This window comes from Nomascus leucogenys, chromosome 1a (assembly GCF_006542625.1).
Source record: "Nomascus leucogenys isolate Asia chromosome 1a, Asia_NLE_v1, whole genome shotgun sequence".
NCBI classification, from domain to species: Eukaryota; Metazoa; Chordata; class Mammalia; order Primates; family Hylobatidae; genus Nomascus; species Nomascus leucogenys.
Window position 1 is genome coordinate 35,382,223 of NC_044381.1, and position 21,869 is coordinate 35,404,091.

The window sequence follows — 21,869 nt, forward strand, 5'->3', positions numbered from 1 at the left end:
TGACAGGTAATATTACTTAATAAAGACAGTTTTACTTTTTTCCCCAACCTAATGTCTTTCTAGTCTTTTTGTAGGGAGAGGGAACAGGGACTGTATAGAACCTCCATGACAACATCGAATAGAAATGAGGAGAGCATGTTCTCGACTTGTTTCTGATTCAAGGAGAGAAGTATTCTGTTTCACCATCATGTATGTTGGCTGTTTTTTATCGATGCCCTTCACTAGGTTGAGGAAGTTGCCTTCTATTTCTAGTTTGCTGAGTTTTCATCACCAATGGGTGCTGAATTTTGTCAAATGTTCTTTCCTTTGGCTATTTAGTTACTATAATAATATGGGTTTTATTGTTTCTTCTATTAGTATGGTATAATACATTGATTCTTTGATGTTAAATGAAGCTTACAGTCCTAGGATATGGCCCATTTGGTCCTGCTGTATAAATCTTTTTATCTGTTGTTGGATTCAGTTTCCTAATATTGTGTTTTAAGTATTTTTGCAGCTATCCCCACTGGCTTTACTTTCAAAGTATAGGTATTTAAAAGTGTAAATTTCCCTTTAAGCAGTGCGTTAGCTGTACACTATAAATTTTGACATGCTGCACTTTTTCATTTGTTTAAAATTTTCTAACTTCCTTTGTGACTTCTTCAATACATGGGTTTTTTAGAAATGTGTGATTTAATTTCCGAATATTTTGGGATTTGCAATTTTCTTTCTGTTGACTTCTAATTTAAACATGGTTGGAGAACATACTTTCTACTATTTCAACCCTTTTAAATTCACCGAGACTTCTTTTATGAAATAGCATGTGGTTTCCCCTGGAGAATGTTCCATGTGCACTAACAGTGTGCATTCTGTTCGTGGTGGGTGGTGGTAAATGTTAGGACAATTTGGCTGACAGCATTATTTTATATGCCTGTGATTCTCAATTGAGTCGTTCTATCAATTATTGTAGGTGTCAAAATCTCCAAGTATTATTAAATTGTCCATTTCTCCTCTCAATTCTATCATTTTTCTCGTTATTTTGGGGTCCTGTTAGGTGCATATACGTATGTTAACTGTTATATCTGATATATTGGCTTTTTAAATTATCCTATATTTCCAGTAATATTTCTTGTCTCAAAGCCCATTTTATTGATATAGACATTGCAGCTCTCTTACGATTACTGTTTGCATGTTATATATTTTTTCATACTTTCACTTTACAGCTATTGGTCTTTGAATCTACAGTGTGCCTCTGTGAACACCATATAGTTGATTTTTCTTTTTAAATCCATCCTGACCATCCCTACCTTTTAACTATTTAGTCCATTCACATTTGATGAAATTATTGGCATGATTACTTATGGCTGTCATTTTGCTATTTGTTTTCCAACTGTTTATCATTTTGCTTCTTTCTGCCTTTTGTGTTAAATATTTCTTGATGTACCATTTTGTTTAATATATTTTTAAATTGATGCTTTAGTGGTTACTCCAGGCTCTACAGCATGCATTGCAATTTATTACAATCGTCTTCAAATTAGGACTAATTAATTCTAATAAAATACAGCTTTATCCCAATAGACCTCCATTTCCTACCCACTCCTTTGTGTTATTAATATACACTGCACCTATATTGTAAACCCAACAGTATGGTGATATAATTACTATATAGTCTTATGCTATTGAAAGATAACTTACATTTATTTTGGTAGGCAAGTATTTCCCCAAGATTCCCATTCTCTAGTTATTTAATCAAACACTAATCTTGGTACTGCAGTGGATGGACTTTGCAGGTAAAACTGAGGTTACTAAATAGGGCAATTATCCTGGATTATCCAGATGGGCCCTGAGTAATCACATGGCCCCTTAAAAGCAGAAGAGGGAAGCAAAAGCATTAGAGAAATGCAGTGGAAGAGACAGTGGAGAGATGAGGCAGAAGGGGAGATCAGAGAAGTGCAAGGACGATTCAACCCATTGTTGCTGGTTTTGATGATGGAGGAGGGAACCACGAGCCAAGGAATTTGAGTGGCTTCTAGAAACTGACAACCACCCCTGGCCAACCTGTCTTACAACCATATGGAGCTGAATTCTGCCAACAACCTCAACGAGCTTGGAAGCCTATTCATCCCGAGCCTCCAGAAAAGAATGTCGCCCAGCCAATGCCTTCATTTTGACCTTTTAAAATACGGAGCAGAGAACCATCTGAGCTATGTTATGCCCAGACTTCTGAATTATGGAATTCTGAGATCATAAATGGGTGTTGCTTTAAGCCAGGGCATTTGTAGTAATTTATGGCAGCTATACAATCATACAGTCTTTTCTAGTTGTACACATATCCACCATTTCTGGTGCTCTTCATTTCATCCTGTGGATTCAGGTTACCATCTGGTGTCATTTATTTTGTGTGTGAAGGATTTAGTATTTCTTGTAAGGCAGATGTCCATAGGCAACAAATTGTCTTAGTATTTGTCTGGGAATGTCTTTAATTTCACTTTTTTTCCAACTTTCAACAAAAGCTTCATATCCTGGTGATGTCTTTATTTTAAGGAAAAAAAAATCCCTAAATCCAGCCTTCAAATTGAAGTAACTATCTCTAATGTGAGAGCAATCCTACTCACAAAGCCCCTCCCCAGAGTCAGTCAAGGGTTTGGGGACCACATCTCATCATTTTTCCAGTTCTCTTGTAAGCCAAGTTTTCATCCCCAGGAGACTAACAAATGTGCTGACCCAAAGGCAACAGAGTTCACCTGTAGACAGGTCCATCATGCCCCACTGGAAGACCCACACCCCTAAGCATGTGGAGAAAAGCCCCCAGGCACAGAGACACACCTGCAGACAGGAGGGCACTCCCCAAACATGCTATAATATTGTAACTTCCACTAGATAGGGTTAGAAAACTTCTAAAGACTCTTGTAACTCAAAGGTTCTAGTTGCCATCTACAGCAACTACATATGGCATGACTCATTCCAACATATACACTTTATTTTAAAATATGCCACTGGCACTTGGGAAAAATGCAATTTATTTGCACTGCTTCCATTCTTCTACTGTAGTGTTAGGACTTAACATAAGCATCACTCTTCTATTTCCTATTTACATTCATTTGGAATATTACTACAAATACAATATACAATTTAAAAAACTTATGGGGAAACACAGCTTATGTTTTTTTCTCCTCTTTACAGGCTTCTCAGTATCATTCGACTTAAATGGAAATTTATATGGAATTTTCTGTACATATCTTAAAGGGCAGAGATTACACTGATAAAGCCAAAAGAATTCTGCACAAATACAATACAGAAAACAGAAAGTACAGATGATGTTATTTGGGGTACAAATATAAACAATACAGTACCATTTGAGTAACTGAGCAACATAATACCCATACTTTATAGAAATAAAACTGCAAACCTGGAGAATGCTCTGACAAATATTAAACATTATATACACAATGAGGTAAATGTACCTTGGTCTCTTGAGAGGTAATTTAAGTTTAAAGCAATTGACATTTTGAAGCATCTCCTTGACATATGAAGAAATATCAAACACCCCATTCCGTTGGCACAACGTGAAAAAGGGGTATCAAAACATGGTTCATGATATTCAGTTCACAAATCTTGTTAAAAAATAAAAACAAATTCACTGAAGTTCCTTCTAAGTTGTAATAAACAGGTTGAATGCTATTAACCATATTTTTAAAAGTTAACATTTACAAACAAGATTGCATAATGGGATTGAAAAGTTTAATGTACTGACAATCATCATAATGTTCTAGAAGTCCAGCATTCTTGAGAGAGAGGGCCCATGGGTATTCCAGTAATCCAAAACAGAGACAAGAAGCTGCAGTACATGTCCAGAGATAATCCTTAGTATCTCAAAATATCTGAGTTGGCATTTTCTGCCAAAGTGTTAAGAGAACCATTATGTGGAATCACTACCATTTGGCGCCAGAACACTGCCATGGTCAAGAAACAAACAGTTGACTTACGATTCTTCCAGTGCAAGAATAAAAATAAGCTTTTGATGATGTGTCTAACAGGATAGTGATTTTGTTGTGCACTCTAATGATCTCTTTGCCATCTTGTTTTAATCTGACAGTTCTCAGACATAGAGAAAAAAGGTAACTCATGCATGGACTACAAAATCGCCAAGTGACCACTTACAGTTTGTAATAAAAACTGAAATCTGGGATTCTTGATAGCCATGGCACTGTACACCAACTCAAGGCACTTCTTGAGCACTATCATTATTACAGCAGAATTACAGGCTCAGCTCTTCAGACCTTACCCTGTCTTATAGGGGATACAACTGGCCACTGTTTCTGACACAACTCCACTGCCACAGGAGCCACCTTGCTGCCATCCCACTCCTCATCCATGGCCGAAGTCAAAGCAGGGGCATCCCAAGCCTCATCTGCTTAATCTCCAAACTTAGAGACCCCTCCCTACCACCTCTAATGACTGAAGGAAATGGAAGTAGGTCCCACAACTTCCATCAGCCGTTTTACTCTAAAGCGTCTCCAAAGCAGCTTTTCAGTCAAAAGGCTGTGGGGGAGGCAATGGTCTCTGTGTCAGGGACCAGCACGCAGGAGGGCAGGTTGCAAGAAACAGCTGGAGACAGGATGGACCAGGGATGTCTATGCCCCACTAAGTCGTATTTCCTCCGTCCCCATTCCTCCTGGCTACTGACAAAATGAATATGGACACACAATTTACTAGAAGATGTTTTAGGCAAGTTGAATCTTGGAAGGTGAGCATCCTAGGATGGGCAGTATAAACGACTGTGTTTTTAAACGACAAAACTATTACTCTAATCAAATTTATCTGCAGTTATCGACAGTAATCATGATCCATCCCACCTTTTAAGTTACTTTCATTTTCAATATCAGCCAATTGTGGTTTATCAAACCATCCCTAGCCAAAAAAGGAATTAACTGCAGTAATATGTAGAGTCAATTTAGAACTAAACTCCAACTTTAAAAAAATTCCCTGATTCATCAGAAGTACAGTTTATCCACTTAGGTAAGAAAAGTATAATTGTAACTCAATCTTTGATTCAGTAAAAAATATCTTCAGCAAAAGTGGATAACCTTACATGAAAGTGAGAAATCATGTATTATAACTTTAAATCAGACAACTTTTGGTATATTCTTAAAATTATATAAAAATAGTTTTAGTGATAAAATGCATTGGTCCCCTGGATTTCATAAAGCAGATCTGGTAGGCTTAGAAATGGCCCAGGAAAAACAAAAAACAAAAAACAAAAAACCCCACAAAAAAAGTACCTGATCACAGAATTAGAGATTATTATTAAACAAGTAATACAACACAACTATAAAAACAAACCTCTCAAACCCATTCATTTGCTTCAATGAAATTATGGTATCTACAGAAAAAAACTCAACTTTGTAGTCAAAATAGTAACCTCTAAGCATTTTTCCCATGATGTTTTTAAACACATGAAATTGACACTAAATTCCTATGTAATATGTCACTCATTCTAAAATTACTTTGGTTTTAAGACCAAATAGTCTTTCAAATTTATTCTACATATAAGAGATAAGACATTATCAGAATGCAACTCATTCAGTGTAAATGGCCACTTTCTCTTCCTGACCAAAATACTGTATGGGTTACTCTGACCCTGTATCGGGGAACTGATAGCACTATGAAGTCGAAGTCTTGCCTCACAGCTATGATAGTTTTTTCTCCCCTCAGAATAAGATCACAGTGATAAAAGGACTTCGAAAACTGTAAAAGCCCTGCAGAGACTTCACAGCATTGGAAGTAAAAACCAGTTATTATAAGCTAGTTTCAACTTAATGTGAGAAGATCATGACAAGTTTGCTTTCAATATTTGACCAAAGACATCTGTAAATGGAGAAAAACCTATACTCAGAATGTTCTTTAGCTACCACCTCTCCCAAGTATCAAGGGTGCACTGAATGCATTACATAAATTACATGTAAAGTAAGCAATTGCAATGTATGCACACATAAGGAAACACTGAATTAAAAGCTGCCTTCCTCAAAGTGTAGTGAGACCTCAAAACCACACTAGCTCTAACCTCAGTTACAAAGACAGAGGATCCACCGAATGTTTACTCCTACATACATAACAAATGTGACTTTCTTGCACATCTGTTACCTATTCAAATTATTAACTACCTTTGCCTTCCTAGAAAAAGGCCTATTATTTAATATTAACCATATTCTAATTTTAAATGTAATTCATGTCTTTAAAAAATAACACTGTCTTTGAACAGATAAAGAAAAAAATGGCTTACAGAATACCACATAACTTTTCACAAGCAGCTAGACAAACTTTCCCTTTTAGAAAAATTAGTCTGTATGCTACAAATATTAAAGTACTATAAGCATCTAGAGTGCCACTTGATTTTTTAAAAGTATACTTAGACAACACAATTAAAATGCAAAAGCTTGATGTGAGAATATTCAAACATGACCATGCTAACAATTTACTAATTAATGCCACTTCATTTCTTTAGTGGCTTAAGCACATTTTGGTAGGAGAAAGGCATTTTCAAAATAGAATACCAAATGACATACCACAAAAACTCTTCCAAAAAACAAAACAGAAAAAGTTTGGGTTACCCAGATAAATAAGCTTTTTGAATTCAAACACTATAGGTTTTAACACAGAGACTTTCAGCAATTCTACTCATTTCCATTAGAAAGACACAGAAGTGGCACTTACTGGTATAGTACAATCCCATTCTGAAGGCATGTAATGTTCTGAATAAGTGAAAGAACAATAATAGTATACAAAATACTATTGCATAAATTATGTTCCTCACTACTATATGAGGTCATTTTTAGACTCAAGATAAGAGTTTTATAAGTGTTAGTTTTAAGATCCTGAAAAACTATAGAACAGTACATTCAAAGTCTGAATCAAGGAAACTCTAGTGGTTCAGAATCCTCTGAGAATGTACTAACCAGGAGTAAATCACTTTCTTCAGTAATAAGAAATGTTTCATTATAATTCAGCAATCCAACTCCTTTGCCCTTAAAGATGATCTCCAGCACAGCAGAGTTACCTAAAGTTAAGACCAGCAATCATCTTTTTAAAAAACAAGTTTTGTTAATAAAAAATAAAGGTAGACTACACAACATTTTGTAACTGTCCTGGGAAAGAAGCGTTCATAGTGCACAGAAAGGACCCACATGGCTGTTTCCTGGGTCCAAAGAAATCCTGGGAAGTTTTTAATTGACTTTATTACACTGCTGCAAAAGGAAGCAACATCCTTCTGTTCCCTCTCAGTGAGGTAGAACAATTGACCTCCCAAATTAAAACCCAGGAGCAGATCTGAAGAAAAAAGTAGAGTTCAGGCAAAGCTGTAGAATTACATTTTGATGCCTTCCTGTTGACTGAGTTGTGATAATGTTTTCTTAATCCGCAATGCTGTAAGCCTAGCTGCTCCATTGGCATACCAACATTCTCTCATAATTTTAGCCATTACTCTCAAGGCCTACAAGAAAATATAAAAAAAAAATTAATGCATGCACCATTTTCCATTGGTCTGGATAAGAATTTTTACTGGTAAATTTTCTTTTTAAATGACATATACACTTGTTGTTTAAGCATTATTTGTAATAGCAAATGAGTAGAAATTACATAAATTTCCATCAATAGGGTACTGGTGCCAGTGCTGGAAAGCAGGTGGACAAAGAGTGACTCACTTAGCAAACCTGAAAAGGCCGAATCCTAAACCAGAGCTGGGCAAAGCAAAGAAGAAATCTGACCTCACACTGAAATTTTAAGTTTGTACTTTGAAGTATCCAGATCAAATTTTTCTTTCCTTTTTTTTTTTTTTTTTTTGAGACAGGGTCTCACTCTGCTGCCCAAAGTGGAATGCAATGGCATGCCCTCAGCTCACTGCAGCCTTGACCTCTCAGGCTCCAGCAATCCTCCCACTTCAACCTCCCAAGGAGATCAAATTTCTAAAAGACAAAATCTAGCAGCACTCTCATTTGTTAAACTATGTCACATGCAAATTCCTTAAGCATGCTGAAATACATTTTATTTGGGCCTGGAGACGTGATTTTGTTGGAGGCAGCAAGCTCTCTTGCTTATCAGAGGTTCTGCTGAGTCCTACAATAGTTTAAGATGTAAAATCAACTACTGAACTGAACAGTTTTTTAAGCTACAAATCTTCAAACCTGGAGGAATATGCCCTGCTTCACCAATATTATAATAGTAACAGCTAGCAATTAAGGAGAGGTTAAATAAAATTCATCTTACGAAATCTTTAAATTTACAATTACAAAAATGTTTCTAAAACTTTTTGTTAAAGCTGAGGTTGAGAAGCTCAGATACTGCTGGGAAAAAGCATTTTCCCTAAATTCCTGGTTAACGGTTATCTGGGCAATCAGATGAATAAAATGGAAAATCATTTGAAACATCTTTGTGATCACCTTATCTGAGTTCCTCACCTTACAAAGGGATATTAAGGTCCAGAGAACTAAAGTGATTTGTTCAAAGTCAGACCCTCGAAATGGTAGCCAGGCTGGTCTAGAATACAGGTCTCCTCATTCCTGTCCAGTAACTGTCTACTATTCTGGGTTGCCCTGGCTGAAGGGAGGCATTCATTTAAAAAGTATGTGCCTTAGTTCGCCCAGCAGATCTAAACTATGTTCTGATACACTAAAGGCCACTGCAAATGTTCCATGGCCCTTTCAATGTGCTTACAATTGCATATGAAAACCAAATTATTCTGTTTTTACACATTGGTTTGACTGCTATGAAAAAGAAAATTCTTAAAGAAGTTTTCCTTAAAGAAAAGTAGCAAACTTTTGCTTACTAAGCAGAAGCAGTTTAGAAAATTGCCTAATATCAAAAAGAAATACTCACTTCACAGCTCTGCCATCTGTTTGGGATATTTGGCCTTAACTTCTGTTCACAAACAACTTTTCTCATTTCTTCAACTGATGGGTCAGAAGGTACAAGATCATAATAAGGCAGTTGGTAATCTTCATGAATTCCTGTATCAGTTTAAAAAAAAATTAAATTTTGATCAATTTATTCAGCTAATGCCAAAGCATTAAAAAGATCACCTGAGAGACCTATTACAGTGTTTCATTACTAAAGTAGGTATGTGGAATAGAGATTACAGCTTTCTCTATCTCATCCACATCTGTATCCACAAGCCATTTCCCTGAGTTGATATTCCACCCACACCTTGAAACTAAGTATTGCCATGAGATCAATAAAGCCTATTTGAAATGACAGTAAACTATGAGCTGTGATGACCAGATTGACATTTTCCCCTAGAACCCTACTGTGCAGCAAATGAGATTCTATTTTGTAAGTGCACAGGCTCTCACTTGCACAGGGATATATATACCCTATCAGTGAGACTTGAATCCTACGAGGCAAGTTTAAGGTGCCAAGTCCCTTTCTCTACTTGCATCTGTCAATAATATATCCTATTTACTACAATACAGAGAAATACTCTGTCCCTCACTGCTTCAAAAACCTAAGGCACTAGGTCTCAGCCAAGTCTAGGTCCCCAAGCCTAAGAGACTGTTTCCTGAGTAAACATTAAAAGTACTCCATCTAAAAAGCTAGAAGTTAAAACAAAGTAACTCTGGAAAACAACACAATGGTAACATAATTGTATTCTGTGTATGTAATCTATAACTATCAAGTTGGAGAAAATAACCACAATCCAAAGAAAAAAAATAAGTTTGATACCCAGGTACATGCTACAAACAGCTTCCTAGGTGAGCCTCTCAAACAGCTGTCCATTCTAAAGAACTATATTCCAATATAACAAGGGGTTGGGTTCTGATGAGTCTCAAGATTCAAATGGAAACAGGAAGAGAATACACTAGGCTAGAGCTGTGCATGTGCACACCATGGCACTGTTCCCTCCCAAAGGTTTCATCGCCTTTGTTTTCTCTGGCACTCGGTGACATCCTGTTTCAGATAATGGATTGTACATAATTTCATTCAATTAAAAAAAGAAGACAATTCTTGAACAACTTCTGCTCATGACAAACTGTTGGGGGAGAGGGGAGCAATTTACCACCAATGGAACATCGTCGAGCAATTTCCCAGAATACTAAGCCCATTGCATAGATGTCAGCACGTTTGAAGGATTCAAAATGTTTCATATTTATGGAATCATCGAGAACTTCAGGGGCCATGTACCTAAAAAAAATTTGCAAAAAGAACTTTGAAAATCATCCCCTTATTGCCACATTTGGATGAACATCCTTTCAGACATTTCTCTATACATAGACATATGCACACAATATTACATAACAAATATTAGACTCAACAAAAATATTAAATATCCACACTGGTTTGCATATTAATGATGTCAACTAAATCCCACAAAATGCTAAAATAGCAGTTTCACGCTATCTGCCTCATGATCTTGGTTTCCAATGAAAGACGTATGTAACAACTGTGACTGTTAAAGGTGTCCTAATATACACCACCTATACATGTACTAGGTAGAAACCATGCATTTTAATCTAGAAGTCTTCTCACTGAGGATGAAAGGAAGGGCACGAATATACTCCAGGGAAGAAAATGATACAAATGAATGCCAGTCCTCATACTGAAGCTTCAAAAACCTACTAAAATTATGGGTCAGGACCCACAGAGACCTACAGCAACCACTGACAAGGACCCCTTAGCTGGTTGAGAATTGAGAGTCGTCTATGGCCATACCACCCGAAACGCGCCCGATCTCATCTGATCTCAGAAGCTAAGCAGGGTCGGGTCTGGTTAGTACTTGGATGGGAAAATTGAGAGTCCCCAGGGAATCCAGAAATCTCAAAATTATACATGCAATTTGAATAGACTAATGCTGCCGGCTCTCCGGCCGTCTCCAAGGCCAAGGCAGTAGTTTGAAGAAATGCTGTGACAGCATGTGATAAGGGGTTTGGGTCAGAAATGCCCAGGTTCAAATCTCAGCTCTTTGGCTTATCATCCACATGAAGCTGGCCATATTATTTAACCTCTTCAAGGTGGTTTCCTCATCTGTGAATTAAGGGTAATAACACCTACCTAATTAAGTTCTTTTGAAGACTCATGGACTCAACAAATATCTACTGAGGATCTACCATGTATTAGGCACTGTGATGGATGCTGGGAATACAAGGCTGCTCTCAAGCAGCTTGCACCTAATAGAATATACAGGCAAATAAATAAACAGTTACAACATAATGCACGAGTGCCTCAACGGTCCCAGTTCAGTGTGCTATGACAGTCCCTGGCAGGGACTCCTAAGATTTTTGAGGACTAGAAAAAACTTCCTACAGTGGGTATGAGGCTGAGAAACAGTAGGGTAAAGTATGCTCCAGGAGACAGCATGTGCAAAAGTTCTAAGAAAGCAAGAAAGTCATATTTTTAGGAACTGAAATATGAAAATAGCAGGGCTAGCTACTGCACAGTATTTGAGAAGGGATTAAATGAGGTAATATATGTAAAAGACCTATTAGACGACTGGCACATAGTAGGCGCCCTATAAACGTTAGTTACTACTGTTATTATAATTAACATGCCTAATGAAATTTTCTGGAAGGGCAACCTTTCATCAGCAGGCATCTTTTTAAGTCAGGTAACTTTGGCTTCAGAGCAGGCAAGACCATGAGATCTTCTTGCCTGTTGGCAATCTAATAAAGTGCAAGTTTAAGCTGAGTTTCAGCAATGATATGTATATATGAAAGAGAAGGGAAAAAAGGTGATTTCAGAAGATATTAAATATAGTTGTTCAAAAGTATACCTTTTTGTTCCCACTCTGTGGTTTGGAGCAATATCAATGGTATCTGTGGCTGAATCATGTCTTACTGCCAGTCCTAAGTCTGCAATACAGCAAGTTCCATTCTTCTTTACCAAGATATTCTTTGATTTCAAATCTCTATGAGCAATGGCTGGCTTTCCTAAAGAATCAAAAATTAAACATGACTGCTTAAAAGGTAATACCAATCACGACTCACATCTTTAGGTTCAAAAGTCTCTTCTCCTAACCCAAATTATCAAAGCATTTCAGCCCACATGACCTACAATACTTATGGCATTATTAAACTCAAGTGAATCACTACACCAAAAGTCAATGAAATTATATTTCGTTAAAGAAAATGTGGACAATAACATGCTTTAAAAGATGAACAACTCAAAGACTGGGGCAAAAAAAAGTTATCAGTTTATCTGTTGGTGCCTTATGAATTCTTTTTAAGAAACTCAGCCATAGACTGATATTCCAGCAGCCCAGGAACCAAGCATGTAGATCATCACTTCCCTATCAACTGCAATGTACTCAGTATTAAGTATATTATCTTTGATGCTAACCACTAGAAAATGTTATTAAAAAATAATTATTATAACGTGGAAAACTTGGAACCTTCATACATTGCTGGCAGGAATGTAAAATGGTTCAGGCACTTTAAGAAAACAGTGTGGCAGTTCTTCAAACCATTAAATAGAGTTATCATATGATACAGTAATTCAGCTCCTAGGTATATACCCAAGGTAACTGAAAACATGAAACTACATACAACTTGTACACAAATGTTCACTGCAGCATTAGCTACAATGGCCAAAAGAAGAAACAAACCAAATGTCCATCAATGAATGGATACATGACATATGGCATATCCATACATTGAAGTATTCTCTTAGCCATCAAAATGACTGAAGTACTCATACATGCTACAACATAAATGAACCTTGAAAACATGCTAAGTGAAAGAAGCTAGTCACAAAAGACCACATATTGTATGATTCATTTATATAAAATGTGCAGAATAAGCAAATCTATAGACAAAAAGGAGCAGTTGTTGCCTAGGGCTAAGGAGTTTGGGAGGAAAAGGGAGTGACTGCTAGTGGCTACAGGGTTTCTCTTTGGAGTGAAGATATTCTAAAATTGACTGTAGTGTTTGTTGGCTGTACAACTCTGAGTATTCTAAAAACCACTGAATTTTACACTTTAAGTGGGTGAACTGTATGATGTGAATTATAACTCAAGAAAACTGTTACAATCAATAATAAAAATAATTACAAAGATGGAGCAAAGATGTGAACTAGCACTTATGCTGTATGTAAAGTGGGGAGTGGCAGAGCCATTGGGTTGCAAGTGGACAACTGCTAGAGCAGAGAGCTATACTGGCATCTGAAATCCTACATGGCACAAAATCTATAGCATACAAATGTCATAACTAAAACTGAGTATTTAATTTTTCAACTGTAAAACTATCTCATGCAGTCTCCTTATCTCAAGGTCAAATATAGTTATTAGATGGCCAGATAACAGTTACATAGCATGCTGATGTTTACAAAGCACTTTCACACTTCATTTGATACTATACATAAAAATATATTCACTTGGACCTGAATTCTGAAACTGAGATCCTCAAAAATCATAAGATTGAATGCTACTTTTGAGAACTCAAAAAAAAAAAAAAATTCAGTTTTGTTACAATGATTAGAGAATCTCTAAACAAATTTCCAGATTCCTAGCTCTACTTGAAATTTTGAACTAAAAGATAAAATGTTCTCATCTAAAAAATTTGTTTTAAATATCTCCAGTTAGGCACCCACTGTTTTCTTTCTTTTTCTTTTTTTTTCTGAGACAGGGTCTCACTCTATTACCCAGGTGGGAGTGCAGTGGCATGATGTCTGCTCACTGCAGCTTCTACCTCCCAGGCTCAGGTAATCCTCCTACCTCAGCCCCGAGTAGCTGGGACTACAGGTGCACGCCACCATACCCGACTAATTTTTTGTATGTTGGCAGAGATGGGATTTTGTCATGTTGCCCAGGCTGGCCATGAACTCCTGAGATCAGGCGATCTGCCCACCTCAGCCTCCCAAAGTGCTGGGATTATAGGCGTGAGCCACCAGGCCTGGCCTCCACCTTCTATTTTCATAGACATTATTTATGAAAATTTAAAGCTTAAATAATAGAACTGCTTATAGAATTACCTTGGGTACCAACAATCTCCATGTGAAGATGGGCAAGACCGCTCGCCGTGGACAGAGCAAGTTTTATCATTCCTTCCACAGTAACTGTGTATCTGTTTAAGTAATCAAAAAGGGATCCATGCTCATGATAATCTGACACCAACCAGAGTTGAGTCCAAGTACCATTGTCTGTAAAACAGAATTAACATTTCAGTTGGGCTGCAGACCATTTATGATTTATTTGTTCAAAGGTTATTACTTTTCACTCTCAATCCTGAGTCACACACTGCAATATAATGCCACCGTAAGTCTGTATGTATTTCCTTCACATTTTCTTCTACATTCAGTTTGTTTTATACTTTTATGTACACATCCTTTAGTTCCTCAGAGTAAGCCCCTCTTGAGATAAGGCAAGTATAATTAATCCCATTTAAGAGACAAAGATGGTGACTTTCTTGAGTCTTCACAGATAATTAGTATCAGAGCTGGCACTCTTAAGTGCCTAGAAAAATCTCTGGGTTGGGTTGGGTGCTCAGTGGCTGTTCCTGGAAGGAGAGAAGGTTAAAAAAAGGAGGGGAACAGAGAGGGAAGGAAGGAGGTGAGAAGTCTTCAGAGCCCAGTGTGGCCACCGTGGGAATGGAAGAGTATGGGACAAAACTGAAAGTGAGTTTCAACGAAAAATGACAAGCTTTAGTGACAGATTGTGTACACAGTTCACAAAGACGCAAGAAAAGATGATTATGATTCCAAGGTTGCTAGCTTAGAAAAACAGAAATAGTGATACCTCTAACACATGGGGAAGCTGAAATAGGAACTGAAATGTCAGGAGAAAAACTGGAAAAGCTGGGACTAAACTCAAACAAATAGGAACATGGGTTCCAAAATTTCCTGTGTAAGCCAAAACACGAGTTTAAAACATGTTTTCTCATAGGAATAATGGTAAAGATACTAGCTAGGCTCCTAAGCTAGACTGGTCCACGACAATCTAATTTAACCTAGAAGTAGCTGGAAAACCACATATTTAATTAAGCCATGAAGAAAAAAAGCACTACAACATTAGGAGACAGCACAATCCCAGTAAAAGATGGACGCTTAGAGTCATTCTGACCTGGTTTGAATCCATGGCCTGCCTGTTACTGACACTTTCTTAGCCAAGGAGCCTCTGTTTCTCCTTTTATACAAGAATAACATCTTACTTTGTAAGACTGTTAAGATTTAAAAAACAGAATACTAGATTCTTTAGGTAAGAAGTACATAAACTGCACTCTTTCTTTCCCTGCTGGTTGTAAAACAAAAGAAAAAAATCCATATTGACATGAAACAGCTTCTATTTTGAAGGTATTTGGCTGAAGAAGAAAACCAACTCTGATTAGAAGAGATTAAGAAAGGAATAGAAACTTTTCAGAAGATTCTGAAGGAGATTTCTGGGTACATTTAAAAGGACTTAGTATTAATTTGTTCTTCATGAACTTTATAAACTGATTCTGTCCAAACTAGCACCCTTGCTTTTCCTTGATATAGGCACATCACTAGCTTATTTGCATGCTTCTTAACCATTACTGAATTTTGAAAAGCTCACAAATACAAGAAACAAAGTGGAAGACAGGCAGATGGAAGAAAGTTAAACCGCAGGTTACGGACAAGGCAGAAGGAAGGTTATATGTAAGGGGCCATACATATAAAGGGCTGCCGGGGTGGAATTAACTAAATCAGGAGAAGATAAAGGAACTGGGGTGGAGGGGCTAGGCTCAGAGAAAGTACATTAACCCCTGACAAAGAAGAAGGAAGGGGAGTAGGGAAGAGCCAGTAGGGTCAGCTAGTTCTCACAGTGACCACCAGATGACAGCATCAGCCTGGTTAGAAGTTCAGGGCACAGACTCACCAACATTTTGTGCTGCTGTGTTTGTAACTTGGAATGTGACAAAATCCAGACCCTGGGTGAGGTTTAAGCTTTCAAATGGAGATTTGAGTTGCCAACATGGTAGAGTTTGAAACCATGAATGTGGCTATGTTCTTAAGGAAGAAATTACCACTTATAAAATCAGTACCTTCATATGAATCAGCAAGAAGAGTAAAGAGTTGAGAAAACAAAGACAACTATGAAGAAGTAAGAAGGAACAAGGAAAGTCTAGGGTCATCAAACATAGTAAATAAAGAAAAGGTTGTTTTAAGAGTTGGGCGAGGAAATAAGTGGTGTTAGAGGCAGAAACGAAAATGAGAACTAAGGATTCGGTCAGACTGATTACTATTTTTTGTTGTTGTTGTTGTTGTTGTTGTTTTTTGAGACAGAGTCTCCCTGTGTCGCCCAGGCTGGAGTGCAGTGGTGCGATCTCAGCTGATTGCAACCTCCACCTCCCGGGTTCAAGCAATACTCTGCCTTAGCTTCCCGAGTAGCTGGGATTACAGGCACCTGCCACCGTGCCTGGCGAATTTTTTTGTATTTTTAGTAGAGATGGGGTTTCAACATCTTGGCCAGGCTGGTCTTGAACTCTTGACCTCGTGATCCACCCGCCTTGGCTTCCCAAAATGCTGGGATTACAGGCGTGAGCCACTGTGCCCGGCCTGTTTTGTTTCGAACTTAAGAGGTATTGCATTGTCAGGTGCCACTGATAATCGCTACCTACATCCATCATATACATCACTGCCCCGTCTTAATCAAACACTATATACCTCCACATATGATGCAATAGGATGTATATAATATCCTTAGTATGTATTTCGAGAAAACCAATAAAACTCCAATTAGGTTTAGCTTCTAAATCTAACTGCCAGTTTTTAAAAAAGATAGAAGAACAAGTTAAGAGACACTATGGAAATGCAATTAGCAAAATCCAGAATGTGATAGGCCCTTCAGGACAAACAATCCCATTTCTTCAACAAATAAACTGCGAGAGGAGAAAAAAGATGAAGGGGGGACCTAAAGATTTTAAGACACATAAGAGAAATATCAACTAAATATAATGTGTGGACTTAGAATCATAATTTGAATAAATAATTTTTTTAATGGGAGACAATTATAAAATTGAACCTAACTGGATATTTGATAACATTTAAAAAATTGACAATGGTAGTGTGGTTGTTTCATAAAAAATTTCCTCATCATTTGAAGATACAAATTACATTTTGTAAGTGTTTACGGATGAAAACATATTGTCTGGGACCAGCTTCAAATAACACAGTTAGGGCAGAGTAGGCGGGATCAGACATCAATTATGATTGGCAGTGACCTGACAACTGTTGAAGCTGGACGATGAGGGATCACTGTAACTGCTCCGCTTTTCTACATATTGGAAATTTTCTACAAATAAAAGTCGTCAACAACAACAAAAAAAGCAGTACATGCTTGTAAATAAATTTGAAAACCCAGAGAAGCTAAAAGAAAAATCATAAAAATCACCCATAATTACCAACTGAGGTTAAACACTGTTAATATTTGAATAAATAAATATTGCTGAAGTAAACGGAAGGTGGGAGAAGGAAAAAGATGACTACAGGTCTGGCCAAGCTAAGAGATAATGACAGCATTTTTTTTTTTAATAGGAAAGCTGGGAAATACATTTGATTCAGGGGTAGGGATGACAAGAGTGGAGCTGAAACACAAGTCTCTGACAGAGGCAGTAAAAAAAGGAATCGTGGGGGCTGGGCACAGTGGCTCACGCCTGTAATCCCAGCACTTTGGGAGGGCGAGGTGGGTGGATCATGAGGTCAAGAAATGGAGACCATCCTGGCCCACATGGTGAAACCCCATCTCTACTAAAAATACAAACATTAGCTGGGCATGGTGGTGCATGCCTGTAGTCCCAGCTACTTGGGAGGCTAAGGCAGGAGAACCACTTGAACCCAGGAGGCGGAGGCTGCAGTGAGCCGAGATTGCACCACTGTACTCCAGCCTGGCTACAGAGCGAGATTCCATCTCAAAAAAATACATGAAAAAGTAGGAATTGTGGGCATAAAGGTATTAGCGGAAGCTAAGAAAGTGGCAGCAGCACAGTCTAAGATCACTGCTTGCAGTCCCCACTCATTCTGACTCCCTGCTGACAGGCTTCCTTCCTTCTTCAGCATCTGACCTGACGCTGGGCCTCAGGCACCAGCATGATAGGCAAAAAAGTGTCCGTACGGTTACCAATGGCAGGGTGGTTGAAGAAACAATTTATCTCTTTGAGTTTGCCAGAAGATTCATCTATTTGGCCCTTGGCAACTCAGAACACTGACAAGTTATTTTTACTCTCCCCATAAATAAGGTCAATAGTCTATATTGAAACATCCTACTGGTCAGGAAGAGATTAAAAGGAAACGCCTATCTGAGCCCTATTCTCAAAATTTTGAGCAAGTTTATATATCTTTTCCATATCATGAGTACTCTCAATAACTAACTGCCCTAAACTAAACCAACGAAGTACATGGCTTTTTAAAATAGCTCTTTTATATTTTATAAAACAATAAGAGATTTTAGGAATGCTATCAAGAGTCAAGAAAATCTTTAAGAAGTTCCTAGTTCTAAAAGTGACTGATATATTGTATTTGACTTAATGGGTCTAATCTACATGACAGACATCTATGTCTCATCTACTTTGATGATGGTTAGTCACCATATCTGTAAAGACTTAAAGAGATCTTGTTACATATAACATAAGGAAAAGAAAATGTTACAGACCTTTATTGTCTGCTGCTATAAATCCCAGGATGTTTTCATGACGTAACATTACAGTTTGATAAATCTCTGCCTCACGGAACCACGAACGTTCTTCTCTAGAGGAGAATATCTTAACAGCAACTTCTTCTCCCCGCCACTTTCCTCTCCAAACTTCTCCAAATCGACCTTTGCCAATGCTTTCTTGTAACACAATAGTTCTCGCAATTGTTCTCTGAACAAGCAATGGTAAACCTAAAGGTAAAAATAAATAGTACTCAACACAATCAACAATATTACATGTTTCAAACATCATGATAGGCACTAATGAGTGACCCAGAAAACTGACACTTTAAGCTATTCCTTTAGGAATTTATCTCACCGAGGAGATATGTATTATATTTGCAATAAAATAACTAATTAAAAAAGGAAAATAAGATAATAAATATAATAAAAGAATCCAAAAACTCCTGCTAGAGGGTCAAGGTAGGCTTTGTAAAAGTAAGTTGAATTTTGACTATCCCTTAAGTACGGTGGTTAGGCAGGAAGAATGTGCAGGCAAAGGTAGAGGGAAATGAATGACACATTTTTAGGCAAGCAGCTTGGGCAATCAGAGAGAGGATATATGTGGCAAAGCAGTGAAAGAGAAAGTAAGCTGTCACCAGAAGATAAAGAGTACTGAATACCAAGCTCAAAATAACCAATGAGAGCTTTAGGTCAAAGAGGAACCTTTGAAGATTTCTGAGAAAAAGGGCCATGGCTGGAAGCAAGATAATTTTAAAATCTTATTTTAGAAAGATGAATCTCGTAACAGTTTCACTGATGGGAGGAAAAAAGGATGTGAACGCAGAAACACAGAAGTACATTCTGGCTTTTTAATAAATCAGTAAAAATCACCACAGAAACTATTTCAAGGAAAGCTATTTACTTGCTAACAACTGGCCACACAGGCAACACCAGTATCTTGAAGAACAAAGCTAAGTAACTTACCTTGGTAATGGAGCACTGTTTTTCCACTAATGGAATCTGGCTTTCTCCAAAATATGTATTTTTAAGTATTGCCATTTACTTCATTTAAAAAGGTTGACTAACTTACCTGCAACATTTAAGTGGCACTATATGTGAGACAATCACTTAATATCCTATCCCCCATCCGGTAAGTGTCATTTTAAATTACATTGACACTAACAAAGAAAATGCCAGTGTACATCATGTTCCTCACTAGTATCTTATTTATACAATCTATGTACACATAAATCGGTGTCATTTATAATCTATACTCAAAGCTGCTTACTAGATCAAATTAACCCAATGACAGTAAATGAAATTATCTGCTCTCTTTGGTTCCCTGATGTGAAATGCTTATAAATCCAAACGTTGAATCTTTAAAGCGATCAGAAGCTCTTCTTAAGTTTCTCAAACAGGTCCTTTCTTCCTCTTGCTCTACCCTCCCCACCTCCTGTAAAGTAGTTAGCAGTCTAACTATAAATAACTGTTTGTGTTTATAAGGAGGCTGCTAGTTAGAAACAGATCTGTCAGAAATCCTTATTTAAATCATAGAGCTCTTTCGCACTATGAATAATCAATTCTAATTATGTTGTTTAGTGTAGATACTAATTTATTACATTTTATGAAAGCCTTGCAGAGGGCCACACCACAGACTTAAAAGTACACTTAAGAGTTAATTTCAGGAGACTAATCTGGAAATTGCAAAGACAAGTAATAAAAAAGAAAAAGGAATCACAAACACAAATTCTGAAAACACCTGACAGGTTCAGGACTTGTGTAAATGGTATGGTCAAGAAAGGCCAACAGGACGAGGAAAGTTTTTGTCTTCCCCTTTATCACTGGATTCTAGATGTCAATTAAAATTAAAAAGCAAATCTTGATCCATTGTATTATCTATATTGGGTTACTTCACATGAATAGTTCAGCATTTTTAAAAAGTTAACAATTGGCCAGGCACAGTGACTCACACCTCTAATCTCAGCACTTTGGGAGGCCGAGGTGATTGGATCACTAGAGATCAGGAGTTCAAGACCAGCCTGGCCAACATGGTGAAACCTGGTCTCTACTAAATATACAAAAATTAGCTGGGCATGGTGGTGCGCACCTGTAATCCCAGCTACTCAGGAGGCTGAGGCAGGAGAATTGCTTGAACTCAGGAGGTGAAGGCTGCAGAGAGCTGAGATCCCGCCACTGCACTCCAGCCTGGGCAACAGAGTGAGACTCCGTCTCCAAAAAAAAACCAAACAAAAAAAGTAACGATTTTCTTCTAAAGATAAAACTGAATAGGCCTAATTTAGATCTCTATATTCTCTGCTTTACTCTTCTATACCTTTAGAACTGTTTGAGAGAAAACTTCAAAAGGGAAACAGGGACTCCACAGCCTCACATGCAGTGAACAGGAAATAAGACCTGAACAACATGCATATATTACAAGAGCTCATAAGCTGCACAAGCCCTAACAAACACTGGCCTAGAAGACTCACTTTCAAAAGCTGGCACATATGCACATGTGCACACTCACACACTTGGCGTACAGCTGCCAGAACCCAGCTCTTCATTGTATTCTCTGAAGTTCCCAAGTTAAAAGCACAGTCTTTAGAGGTAGAGACAGGGCCTTTCCTTAATTATGGTCATGGTACTAAGTAATAAACATAAGAATTCAGAATGTGAAATGCTTATACCTTTTCCTCAATTAATGAAAGAACTAAAAACAGAGTATTACAAACACATATTTACTTATTCACAGGAACTAGTCTCATGCCTAAGGTGGCATTAAGGATTTATAATGAATAGAAGGGAAACAGATGGCATTTTCTGCTATTATTCACCAGAAGATGGCTTCTGCCTGGATAGGTTTGGAGGGAATTCAGTACACAATGAACTATGACAGGCAAAGGAGGCCTTAAACTAAGTTTTGTACAATGCGGTCAACTGATACCGTATGTTAGATTTTTCCTCCAAGTATGTTTTCAATAAGAGTAACACTTGTCATTTGGACATAACTTTACAATTTACCAAGCGCTTTCATGCAAACATTTTGTCTTGTTTGAACTCACAACAATCCAATGATGTGCAAAGAGTCCATCACTTTCATTTTAAAGATGAAATAACTCAAGCATGAGACATTGGTTAACTGCCCAAAGCCACAGAGCTAGCAAGCAATGCAGACAAGTTTTTGCGGGGTAAGGCATAAAAGGAGGGAGAGAAGCTTTCAGAGAACAGAGAGCTATGGTCCCTCATAGATCTAGAAATATATATATATATATATATAAAATGGAAACAGAATTATTCCATTGTTTTTCATGTTTATATCTAAAAG

The 21,869-nt window shown here is 37.5% G+C and overlaps 1 protein-coding gene across 2 annotated transcripts in view; it reads right to left on the bottom strand.

Annotated features, from left to right (window-relative positions):
- Window positions 1-2,441: 2,441 nt before the first annotated feature.
- The window catches only part of TGFBR1 (transforming growth factor beta receptor 1), a 47,210-nt gene continuing 27,782 nt past the window's right edge, over window positions 2,442-21,869 (bottom strand). Inside the window, exons 4-9 of one of the 2 annotated variants that reach the window (XM_030794741.1) lie at window positions 18,566-18,796; window positions 13,933-14,100; window positions 11,738-11,894; window positions 10,028-10,152; window positions 8,851-8,981; window positions 2,442-7,468 (exon numbers count right to left, since the gene is read on the bottom strand). In XM_030794741.1, coding sequence (XP_030650601.1) covers window positions 7,343-7,468; window positions 8,851-8,981; window positions 10,028-10,152; window positions 11,738-11,894; window positions 13,933-14,100; window positions 18,566-18,796 — 938 coding nt within the window. In that variant the 3' untranslated portion in view covers window positions 2,442-7,342. The remainder of the gene's footprint in view (window positions 7,469-8,850; window positions 8,982-10,027; window positions 10,153-11,737; window positions 11,895-13,932; window positions 14,101-18,565; window positions 18,797-21,869) is intronic. The other variant, XM_030794681.1, reaches the window with a different exon arrangement.